General features: G+C 37.4%; 3 protein-coding genes across 3 annotated transcripts in view; 1 reads left to right on the plus strand and 2 right to left on the minus strand.

The window, feature by feature from the left end:
- Positions 1–12,779, minus strand: part of LOC120635964 (tribbles homolog 2-like) — a 63,998-nt gene that overhangs the window by 36,979 nt on the left and 14,240 nt on the right. The gene's annotated exons all lie outside the window — the stretch shown is intronic.
- On the plus strand, positions 9,083–12,131 carry LOC120635975. Its single transcript, XM_039907190.1, has 2 exons — positions 9,083–9,514; positions 10,800–12,131. The coding sequence occupies exons 1-2, from the start codon at positions 9,271–9,273 to the stop codon at positions 11,501–11,503; spliced, it is 948 nt and encodes a 315-aa protein (XP_039763124.1). The 5' UTR covers positions 9,083–9,270; the 3' UTR covers positions 11,504–12,131.
- Positions 9,510–11,981, minus strand: LOC120635957 (protein ALP1-like). Its single transcript, XM_039907168.1, has 2 exons — positions 11,644–11,981; positions 9,510–10,559 (listed from the first exon to the last, which is right to left on the minus strand). Exons 1-2 carry the CDS (start codon positions 11,952–11,954, stop codon positions 9,662–9,664), a joined length of 1,209 nt encoding a protein of 402 aa, XP_039763102.1. The 5' UTR covers positions 11,955–11,981; the 3' UTR covers positions 9,510–9,661.

Here is a 12,779-nt window from a genome sequence, read left to right on the forward strand (position 1 = left end):
CAAATCTCTGAGCTTCATTAAATGACAGATCTACTAGTGGTTCGTTGTTTTCGTCGTTGCAGAGATAGCCCAGTGGTTTACACTTCGTCCTTTTTTTGGGAGGACTGATCTTTTCCAAGTTATGAACGTTTTAATATAAATTCAGCTGTGGCCCGTGTTTACAAACCCTTGGAAACCATTTGTTTTCCTGCATAAAAAGTTATTATACAGGATGTTTGGTGCATCGTGTGCCAAATCGAATCTGATGATTGGAGGGGTCTTTGGCTATCTCTTCAGCCCTCGTAAAAAAATCTTGCTCAAACGGTTTTTTTTATACTGATTTTAAATTGTTTTTTTAAAAATTGTAAAAATTCTACATTTAAATTTTAATAAAAAATAAAGTTGTTAAGTATTAATTAATTTTCTTTTTAATCTTTAATTTGTAACGTTTTACGCTTCTTTTGAAACTAGAATTACACGCCAGCAACATCTAGTTTTTGTTTTACAGCCCCGCAAAGTTTTTTTTACGTAAAAAAATAAGCTTGAACGTCAACTTTCGGTTTTAATAAAAAAAAAACTAAAAGTGATCATGTTCTTCCAATTTTTTTAAAACATCTCTGGACTGTCCCCTTTCTAATGGTGTGCAATATGCCATGAAAAGTAATTAGTAACATCACTAATTTTCAAATTTTCTAAACTTGGTCGCAATTTTCTAATATTCAACAGGTGAAAGAAAAACAAGGGTTTGCGTAAATAACACTCACAATTCACAAGGCAGATGACATTTTCTGTCTCTTTCATAAAGTTATACGCCCGTTGTTCGTTTAAACAGGCAAAAATAGTTTTTTCACTCTAGTGAAGCGAAATCTATCTTCTATTCCTTTCTTGCATAGTGCAAACCTGTTTGAACCAATCGCGAACGGGCCCCGCGTCGCGTCGACACGGCGGCCATCTTATTTTTTAGTCGAGACATCACTGCCTCTGCTGCCTAACGTGTGTGCTAGCTTACTGTACTCCACGATTCTTTTATTTAGTTTTCGTTAAGTTTTGTTGTTTTTTGTTACGTTTTATTTACTTTTGGTGTTATTGTTAAACTTTGTTGACTTTTTTGTTGTTGCAATGACGACATACTCTAACGAGGAATATGCGGACATCATAATGGTTTATGGTGCAGCCCGTGGTGTCGCTCGTGCAGCGCAACGACTTTACCAGGAACGCTTTCCTGGTCGACGATTACCTGGCCGCAGAGTCTTCCAAGACACATACCGACGTTTACGCGAGACTGGGAGTGTCAATTTTCATGAACCAAGGGGACATGTTGTGCGACATAATGTTGAAGTGGACGAGAGAATACTGGCACTTTTTGAGGAAGACGACACAAGAAGCATTAGATATGTGGCGGCACAACTTGATATTTCAATATGGAAAGTGTGGAAAGTCCTTCGACAAAACGAAAAATATCCATTCCACGAGACTCCGGTTCAAGGTACGTAATTTAAAACCTTTGTTTGACGTTGCCTTTGTTTAGCAGGTATCCATAATCTTCTAGTGCAATTAATTACTGCTCAAGGGGAATTAAAAAGATTTTTGGTTGTTGCAGGTCTTGAGGGTGGCGACTTTGACAGACGAATGCACTTTTGTCGGTTTTTGTTACACACAGATGTGGATAATCCTGATTTTTTAAAAAGAATACTGTGGACTGACGAATCCAAATTTACCAGAGAAGGGATTCTTAACTTGCACAATTTACACCATTGGGCACCGAAACGGCAAAACCCACATGCCAAAAGACAGCAATCTTTTCAAAGACGGTTTAGTGTGAACGTTTGGGCAGGAGTGATTGGGAATCAGGTAATTGGACCGCACTACCTGCCTGATAACTTAAATGGCGATAATTATTTAGAGTTCCTGCAAAATGATCTGCCGGAATTATTGGCCGAGGTGCCCGTGTTTAATGAAGATGTGCCCATAGTATTTCAAAATGACGGCTGTCCCGCGCATTGGCGTTTAACTGTGAGGGAATACCTCGATAATGTGTTCCCCAATTCGTGGATTGGGCGCGATGGGCCTATTGCATGGCCTCCACGTTCCCCAGACTTAACTCCGTTAGATTTTTATGTCTGGGGACGTGCCAAAGAGCTAGTATACGCCACAGAAGTCCCAACGAGGGAGGTACTAATACAACGCATAGAAGCGGCCTTCGGTACAATTAAGAACGAAATACGGCTTCGGACTACAACTGTAACAATACGTCAAAGATGTCGGGCCTGCATTCGAAACAGGGGTGAACAATTTGAGCAGAATTTGTAAAAATTATGAAATAAATGTTTCAAATGCAATGTATTATTTTTATTTCAAGTAAAACCTACGAAATTTAAAAATTTTACCTGCTTGTGAGTTTTATTTACGCAAAAACTTGTTTTTCTTTCATCTGTTGAATATTAGAAAATTGTGACTAAGTTTAGAAAATTTGAAAATTAGTGATGTTACTAATTACTTTTCATGGCATATTGCACACCATTAGAAAGGGGACAGTCCAGAGATGTTTTAAAAAAATTGGAAGAACATGATCACTTTTAGTTTTTTTTTTATTAAAACCGAAAGTTGACGTTCAAGCTTATTTTTTTACGTAAAAAAAACTTTGCGGGGCTGTAAAACAAAAACTAGATGTTGCTGGCGTGTAATTCTAGTTTCAAAAGAAGCGTAAAACGTTACAAATTAAAGATTAAAAAGAAAATTAATTAATACTTAACAACTTTATTTTTTATTAAAATTTAAATGTAGAATTTTTACAATTTTTAAAAAAACAATTTAAAATCAGTATAAAAAAAACCGTTTGAGCAAGATTTTTTTACGAGGGCTGAAGAGATAGCCAAAGACCCCTCCAATCATCAGATTCGATTTGGCACACGATGCACCAAACATCCGGTATAGTAGCTCATGCTACTCTCCGTCCTTTCAACTAACTCTGTGCCTCTGTTTATCGGTTGCTCAGTTAGGACGTTAAGGACGCACAAACGAATAAGAATTTATAATATAAGTAACAAAGCTACCCTTAGAAAATTTTAATACGTTTTTAAACGAAGCCCATTCACGTGGTTTTTGTTTAGGTCTAGTTTATTTCGTAACGTAGGCAGCCGTGCGTCATTTCCGACAACTGACCGTGAACTGCGTTACGTCAGGCATTAGGATGCGCCTACGCTATCGACGTTGAGGACACTCGCCTCTGGCCCCCTCCCCTTCAACTAATTGGATAATATCGTTTAAGTACGCTCCATTAAAATGGACAGAATCTTCAGTAAGGCTGTTTGTCTATCCTATTTGCAGAGCCACTCAGTGGGCGATGAGAAAAACTATGCTCAGAACCGTGGAATTTGGAACTCCGTAGAAAATAGCTGTTTATAGAAAGAAGTTGATGGGAAATCGCTTGATAGCAGACTAACGACTAGGGGCTTTTTAATAAATGTGGGATAAAGTTGGAATAGTGGCCTTGGGTGTTTTTCACGTATTGTCTATTAAAAGGTATATATTTCTATAGTTTACCACGCTAGATTTTACCAGCACGTTGCACCTATTATCGGGTTTAACATACTACAGAATTTTAAATATAAAGTTCCTCACGGTGGTTTTCCTACTTATTATGATTCAATCAGTCAGTCATAACTTAACAATTCTCCTAATAAACGTCAACACAGAACCATAATAGTGCTAATCTTTTACGTATTCTGGAAATGGTGGCACTAACGTAAGGCCAGCCAAAAGAGTTAAATTATTTCTTTTAAAAACAGAATTTTATAAAAACGTAAAAAGTTCTAGTAGAATTAACTCAAAATCTGATATTTGCTACTTAATAAATGTAGTCAATATAGCCTAGATTCATAAAGTACGTTAAATGATGCACCGAGAATTTTGTTGGCTAAAACAAAAGTTGATGCCAATCATTAAACTAAATCGGGGGATGACATCATTGCATACTAATTAGAGTTACGTTTATCGAAGGTAATTTCCATTAACACGGATACCGCCAAATCTGTATTTGTTAACTTACAAATGATCCTGGCGGTAAACCCTGAAGGTTATGTAATCTAAACGACATGGTGAGGTGTACTTACTAAATTGTATATACATGATTAGTTATCTGCACAAAGCGAATAGCGATATATTATTTATCTATAATTTTTAATGCTTCCGCAATTTAGAAAAGGCGATAATGCATTGACGTCATTCGAAGTAAATAAATATTGGTCTCGTTTCAAACAAACATGATATTATTACTGTACATTGTTATTTCAAGGTATGGATGATGTAAGGAATTAACCAAACAGTGATTCAATGGTAAAAATAACTTCTATAAGCGAACGTTGTAAAATTCCAACGGATAGAAGGAAGTGTTCTTATAGTCCCATTTGATTAAATGAATTCCCTCATGATGGTAAAACGATACCCGATGGTGATTGCATTCAATATCGAGGTTAGTACTAAAAAGTCGATTGTGCTCCAAAACAGGAAGTTCTCTATAGGGCAGACACCCGTGACTCGATTAGTAATAACTGTTCAAATATGGGCTATTGTTAAGGCGCAAACGTGAGCCATAACACGTAATGTCTAACTCATTACAAATCAAACTGATACAGGCGCCTTCAAACAATGCACTTATAAGACTTAAAAGATAAGCGATATACGCACGTAAGTCAAAACACTAATGTCATGACAGATAACATAACAAAGGTAATCCATCCGTCTTTGCAATTGTAAAAAATAAATTCAGCAACAAAACAAAATACGGTTTTCTCGAAAAATCAGACGGACGTAAACAAATTTAAAGATAAAATTAAGATAGTCTAAATAGATAATACAAGTGACGTTTTTTTTTCGGGACATAACATGAAGAACAAAGGACTTATCTGGGTTTTTTTTATAAAAGATGTCAAAAGATAAAAGAAAAACCCTCGACATTTTGCATAGGAAAAAATTTGGGCACATAAAAGCTTTTGAGAGCGTCACAAATAAGAAAATATATGTAATGTAATGTAATACGCAAAAAGTTAAGTTCACGAGGCAGACGCAGACGTCAAGTATTTTTAGTGGCGACGCATCGGGTTTGAAGGGTTAATCGCAATTCTGGCCACTTGCAGACCGGTTTTGCTTTTTTTCTCTCAACGCCAGACCCGAGGTAAACGCTCGACATACAGGGAAATTGGCTGCATTCTATTTCATTTGGTCCTGTCGCTGGTTGAGACTTTGATGCTTACATTATTAGTCGTATTCTGTAGTTTAATTTAGATTTATATGCATGTATTGCTGTATAATATTTACTGTTTAGGTAGAGCAACAACTTGTATTTTTAACGAAGTAGGCTAGTTATGGTATTGCGTGGGAGGCTACCGAATACTGCAAGGGTAAAGTACGCATTTAGAGGAAGTTTTTTTTTTTTGAAACAACATTATATTTAACAGTCGCCTTCGCTGTAAATACTTTCTGAGTCAAACGTATCGCGTAGGTGGGAAACACATTATTTGCCCAAGTGAAATAAGGACGTTCTGAATTGCTTACGCCCCCGTTTTCGGATTATCCCAAAAGAATTTATGTAGTTTTATCGTATGCTTTGCGTCAACACTATTAAATACAAGTAAACTATATCGTGTTTAGAATATAAGTTAGATCGCCTACTTAAAACTACAACAACAATTACACTTGACAATTTCCATCTTCATTCTATAACTACTAAAGTATCAGTACATAACTATTACAAAATATTTTAAATATTTTGACTAATGAAAAATGTTGTTGAACCCGGTCTCAAATGTATTGGGACGTAAAAAAGGATCGAGATTTATGACAATGAATCGGTAGCTAAGTCGCCGCCCCTTATCGTAAAACTTCATGGAAGCTCCGTAGCTGTGTGTCATTTTCGTATATTGCAGTTAAAACGTATAATTAAAATTCATACAAAGTACATGCTTCCGTTGTTAGCCCAGATATAAATGAAAATATAATGACACCAGAAACTAAAAAAAAAATTTTTTTACTTGAATTTTTTTTTCTCTTTTCTTAGCACATAAAACTTATCCCAAACAAAACTTAATTAACCTGAACAATTTTTTTTTATAATTATGCCACCTGAAAAAACTGAAATACACCGATCAGCTTGAGCGGGAGCTTTATGTTTATTCTCCTGAATGCTTCTTGGAAAGCGTGGAAGTACTTTACATTTTATGTGAAAAATACAAGCGACGACGCGACGTGAACCTGTGTATTTTTTACTCTTTTGGTTTTGTTATTGGAATACGAGACTTTTATGTCTAGAGACCGGCAATTAGAGCACTTTAAACTGCAAATGTTCCCAGTTAGCACGCAGAAATGTTGAGGAAAATGTTCAAAGGAAATTTGTCCTGACCCAACATCCTTAAAGAGAGCGGACAATTCAATTTAGTCTTTTTTTGCAAGTATTAATATAATATTTAAACTCAAACTATATTTAGGAGAGCTTCCAGTTCTATAATTAGGTAATTAATTACATACACTGTTCAATTACCGACTCGTATTAAAGAAAGCTTCTTTTAGGTACACTTAGCCCCGGTAACTTATTAATACAGTCCACACATTTAACATTGCTATTTTAAGCGCTAGGTAATTTCGAGGGTAGGGAAGTATTTTAAAACGATATCAAGGGGAACGAAAATAGCTGGGGGTAGTGACCTGTTCGAGGCATCTATGATTCATCTCGAGGTTCGAACCCTCCGTAATCGCCCTTAGGTTTTTTTGTGCGTTCCCTCCCAATGACGTCATCGAATGCAGCGAGTGTGACGCATCCAATCCCTCGTATCGAACGGTATTCGTCAGGGTCCTGTCATAGCCCTGATTCATTGTTGCATTGTTGCTGGGTGAGACCAAAGCTCGACTTTTATTTTTAAGACCGTAGGTTGGTGAGTAGGTATTCTCAAAGTTTCTTTTGTATAGAGCAAATAAAGCAGTGCGTAACACGGGAGGCAGACATTCTTGGGCAATTCTGTTGCGACAGACTTGGCGAAGTAATATTACAAATAACTTCCTATTTTTAGATGAAATTCATTACAAATATAACGGAGTTTGCGTTGTGGCACCAAATATATACTATTTTGTCGTAACTTGATAATGCTTGTCGAAACCCGATAAGTGTTTAGAACCAGAATTAGAAATATATATTTAAGTCTTTTGATGATTTTAATTTCTCAGCTAGTTCGCTTAAACGACAACGCGTTAACATACCGAAAATCGTAAAAGAAAGATATCACAATTTGGAACATTGACGCTTGCGGGTCAACATTAGATAAATTGAACTATTGAGTTAGGTGTGCGTTGTCAGAAGACATTGTTATCTTTAAAACACCGATAGTAACTATATGCTATATAGACAAAGCTGAATGCGTATGTTAGATAACTCCTATCAATAAAGAAAAGATTTATGTTTCTGTTACGCTAGATGGGTTTCAGCGGTCAGTGACCCTGGCTCGGATATGCAGCGAGTAAGCCAGGCGAGCCTGCACGAGAGCGGAACAAATTTATGGGAAAAAATAAATCGGGCAGCCATAAGCTCCTTGTAACCTCGTTGCTATGGAGGGAAAGCTCATACACTAATTCGTATGGAACGAAGTGTGAAGGAATAATGAGCTAAGGAATAGCGGGCGCGTGTCTCACGGTCACACTGTCCACCTTCGGCTCCGAATTGTTTCCGTTGAGCGCTCTTGTGAGACGTTCTCAAAGGGCGCAGACATAAAAAGCGAACACGTCCCTAAGTAATAGTTGGCACGTGCACATTTTTTTGCCCAATGAAATGTGAATGCACCCAGCTTTAATGGGTTTAGGGGAAAGGACGCGTGTGCTCGACAACCATAGCCGTGCTTTATGTTAAAGGTGAAGTCGGATTTATGTTATAGGTGACGTGTCTGATGCGTCAAAACGACGACCAGAATCAAAAATAAAGTATCACCCAAGTTATAAGTTTACCGCGACGTTATTCTCTCCGATTCAGTTATTGGCTAAAATGTACAATTTAAGCGAGCTAATTAGTAGTAGCCAATGTATGACTCCGATCGACCTTCTGACGCATCCTGATATCCTAATACGAACAGAGTTTTAATCATAAAGCGCGATGGCAAATGCTTCACCAGTACAAGGACCTAGACGTCTCTAGTAACAAATGAAGGTTGACTCACCACGTGATATCATGATAGGAGTATAAAGATACTAGTTCTTTTCCATTAGGCCCGTGAGTGTAGTCAGACATTAGTTATTTCAAAACGTTATTTGTCATTCCTACAATGGTTTCACAATATTACGACGATATCGAACAACTCTCTGAGAGGATTATTAACAGGGTTCATAAGGCTGAATATATAGTGCCTATATATATTTAGCAGAATACGAAAGTTATGGTTTTAGCAGTTTATATTTCGTTTTTTCCTTGTTTAGCCTGGACAGCCTGCTTCAGTCACAACACCAATTTAATCCACCAGATTGAATAAAGCAGTCCTATCCTTTAACTAAGATTAAGGATAGCACTTTTTACTTAATTCCATTTGAGATCTCAAGATTTTGAATAAGATTGAATGTCTATAAACAAGGGTTTTTATTGTTATGAAACCTACTATAGAACGATATAGTTAGGTTTGTATTTTGAACTTTATCTCTTTAACGAATGTAAGTGGTGCAGTCGTAGGTACGGCCGTAGGTAGCTGGGCTGAATGTCACAACACACGGGCGTCGTATCAGCGGATAAATGCGGAGTTACGCAAATCCGCAGATATGTCGGCGGTGCGCAGGCGTGCCACACCGCTTGCACAAGGTTTCGCAGACCTTTGTTTTACGCAACGCGATCGATTTAATAGCCAGATCTTTTCTCTGCTGTGCACTGAAATGCTCTAATACCATAAACACCTTTGGACAGACAAACGAAACATTAAACTATTCCCTACACCACTACACCTCCTGATCCTAAAGGACACAACTTCCGATAGTCTGATTTCAGCCATTATGGATGTCTATAGATTCTTTAGATTTCATCTGACTGTAGGAGAAAAAATAAAAAATAAGTAGAGGCCGTGGAGTTTTTTGAAACTACCATTAAGAGCCCTCGCCCACGGCGACTTTTTGTAGCGATGCTGTCGCGCATTTACTAAACGCACGCCAGCATCACTACTAACGCGTGTTAGTCGCATTTGCAACGCGCTACTGCATCGCGACTGTATCGATGCAAACGCGCGACCGTGTCGGACGACATCGGGGGAAGAACGGAGGGAGGGCGGTGCGTGAATGGAGAACCGAGCATCAGTGCAACACAGACAGGTCGAGAGTGCTGTTGTCCGTCACATGCGTAAAATGGAGTCGTTCGACACTGAATCATTTATTATGGCAATTCAGAACCGTCCTGTAATATGGGACTCGCGTCTTCCTGAGTATTCGAATAAGATTGCAAAAAGAAAGGCATGGGAAGAGATAAATGAAATATTTGATTCAGAATTTGGAGAAAAAACAAATAAAGAAAAGAATGCTTGTGGTAAGTTATTTAACTTTATTAAATTTTATCATTATAAATGTAGATGAGTGGTGAGAATTAATGAGATATAGATGTTCCAGAATAAGTGAATTAAGTTACGTTTACAGCCCTTTCTAGTTACTTATAGCTATTTTAGGTGAAATTATTTCAAATTTTTGAATCTTGCCACGGTACAGAACCTACACCGGTGAAATAGTCAGTATATATGTTTCGGATTGCAGTACCACTTAGTTCTGATCTTCGTCTTCCAATTAAAAGTAAATTATCACTGGCAGGTGGATCTTGGAATCCGACTATACTCAAAGTGTGATCAAACTTGTACCCATCTCGCTTACGTATAAAATTGTGCAATACGCAACACGCTTTAACAATATTCGTAGCAAAATCTACATTAACGTTTATGGGCCGGTTGAAAATTTTAAATTTGTTACTCAATATACCAAACGTACATTCAATATAACGCCTTGCGCGCGTCAAACGGTAATTATATATTCTCTTCTTTCGTGGTAAATGTTTACCAGCGTATGGTCTTTGCAAGTGTTGTGATAAAGCAAATCCTTCGTCGCCAATAAACGAAAACGGTATAGGTATTCCATTGTTAGATATAGGTCTTGGTTGAGGTAAATTATAATTTCCTTGTCGTAACTTTTTTACCCATTCGCTGCTGTCATGTATTGTTGAATCTGAGCTCTTTCCATAACATCCGACATCTATATCTATGAAATTGTAATTAGCGTCACATATTGCTAACAAAACGATGGAAAAAAAATGTTTGTAATTGTAATATTCTGAGCCGGTATGACATGGTTTTATAATTCTTATATGTTTTCCATCTATTGCTCCAATTAAGTTAGGAAAATTAGCATGTTTCATAAATCCTTCAGCGGTTTCTAAATGTAATTCTTCTGTTGGCTCTGGCATGGAGATGTCTTTTACTTTTTTCCATATTACTTCCACAGTTTCCTTTACAATCGTACGTGCAGTAGTATGTCCACATTTAAAGTCCAAATGAAGATCTGTGAAATTACATCCAGTTGCTAAGTACCTGTAAAAAAAGGAAAAAAGAAAATAAAGTAATAAAAAATACATACCTACAAATATATAAATCACGCCTGTAAACCTGTAATCCTTGTCGGGGTAGGCAATTTAAGGGTGATATTCATTTTAACTCTCCGAGTCAAGATGATCCGAGCTAAATAGGGATGCCAAGGTCGTAAGGTTCTAGCTCCATTTGCATTAATTTTTCAATTGCATAACAATAATAAATTTGTATATCTTTTTTCAGCTATTGAACTCCAGAAAAAATGGAAAAGTTTAAAAGATTGCTTTAACAGAGAACGGCTGAAAGAAAAAAATTGTCCCAGTGGGTCCGGGGCTAAACCCAGAAAACAATATGTTTACTATAAATTATTGTCATTTTTACAACCTTTGACCGAAATCAGACCACCAAGTCGACCTACAGTTACTGAGGAAAACGACTCCGAAGGCTGTTTGGAATCTTTTGTTATTCCAAAATCAAAGAAGCTTAAAACAAGTGATGGCGTTGATGATGCACAAAACAAATTATACGAAATTCTAACTGAGAAATTGAACAAAGCCACGCCCGCCATTCAACATCCAGATCAACATTTTTTACTTTCACTTTTTCCACATTTTAATTCCATAAAAGAAGAATATAAACTCGATGCGAAAGCTGAAATGATAAATTTGCTTCGCAAATATAACAATATGGCACAAACGTCTGCATACACCAGTCACTATGGATATCAGTCTGGATACCAAAGCTACGACACAACTCCTGCTCGTACAAGCAATGAAAGTAGTGTGTCGCAACTAATAAATAGCTACCACTCGGCGCCAACGCCTGCTGGTGCCAATGTCAATACTGCAGGTAGTTCATTGCAACATAATGATAATGATAATGAATATAATTACAGTAATGATGATTCTACACAAGATTCTATTATCACAAACCTATATTCGCCGTAAAGTAAAAAGTAAGAAATTAAAACCTTAATTAAGTTTAAGTATGATTAATATTGAATTATAATAATTATTTTTTTAAGTTGTGATTAAAAATGTGCAAAAACTATTAAAAGATAATTAACATAAAATTTGGTTTTTCTTACCTTAAAGTTATTGTTAGTCGTTCTTCAGCTGATATACATTGTCTCATCACTGTATTTCTGCGTGTCAACTCTGGTTTTACAATGGAAAGCAATTCACAAAACGTCGAATATGACATTCTATAACAACTTCTGAATTTGAGATCATAGGATTTTAGTATTTTAAACGTTGTTACATGATGTCCACTGAGTAATCTCTCTTTATTAAATGGGTGCATCCAATATTGACGCTGCTTTCGTTGCCTGCGCTTCGGCTGCTTACGTAAAAGCAGCACCAAAGACAACGTGACTAATGTTGCCTCAACGGAGTCCATCTTGCAACTGTAGCGATCGCAGGTATTTTTGTGCTGTTACTGAATCGCGTTTGCATCGAGACAGAAGCGCGACAGTATCGCGTTTGCTTCGCGACTGAATCTAAGACCGTGGGCGAGGGCACACAGCTAGCGACCGTTTCGCGACTGTATCGATGCGGACACGCGACAGCATCGCTACTGTATCGCTACAAAAAGTCGCCGTGGGCGATGGCCCTAACATAGCATCTCAAAGAGAGTAACCGAGAGGTGGGTGGATGGGGAAGGCTGAGTACCTACCGGTTATGATGGCGCTTTAAGGGAAAGCACTATGTTTAGCCGTTAACTTCCGCAGGCTGAGATGATGATGATAATTATGATAAATAATCCAGATTTTCGCTAGAAATGCGGTGGCAAAGCGCTTCGAACTTCGTAGGATCTCATCTAAGTAATGGTGTTGCGACTAATTAATTTATTTCTAAGATAAAGTTTCTCGGATAGGAATAGGACTCCTTAGGTTGCATACCAACACGTATCCACTGAATACTGAATATTTTATTATATCCAATTTGAGATCGGAAAGTGTAAAGTCTTTTAAGAAGTAAACCTGGACCGGAAATCAATTCTTCCGTTGGTGATAAAAACCATTGCATCCCTTATACCATTACCGACAGGTGTACGTAAACACAGCCTTTCAGCGTGCAAAAACAAAATGTACTTTTGTCCCAGCGACAGCTATGTCCGGCAGTCCATTTCCTAGAATGACGCCCGCATTGTGATCCGAGTAGTAAGTAGTGCTTGTGAGATCAATGCACTATGTCCACGTCCGGTAGCCGCGTCCGGTGTTTT

The sequence above is a fragment of the Pararge aegeria genome, chromosome 3, assembly GCF_905163445.1.
Source record: "Pararge aegeria chromosome 3, ilParAegt1.1, whole genome shotgun sequence".
Lineage (NCBI taxonomy): Eukaryota > Metazoa > Arthropoda > Insecta > Lepidoptera > Nymphalidae > Pararge > Pararge aegeria.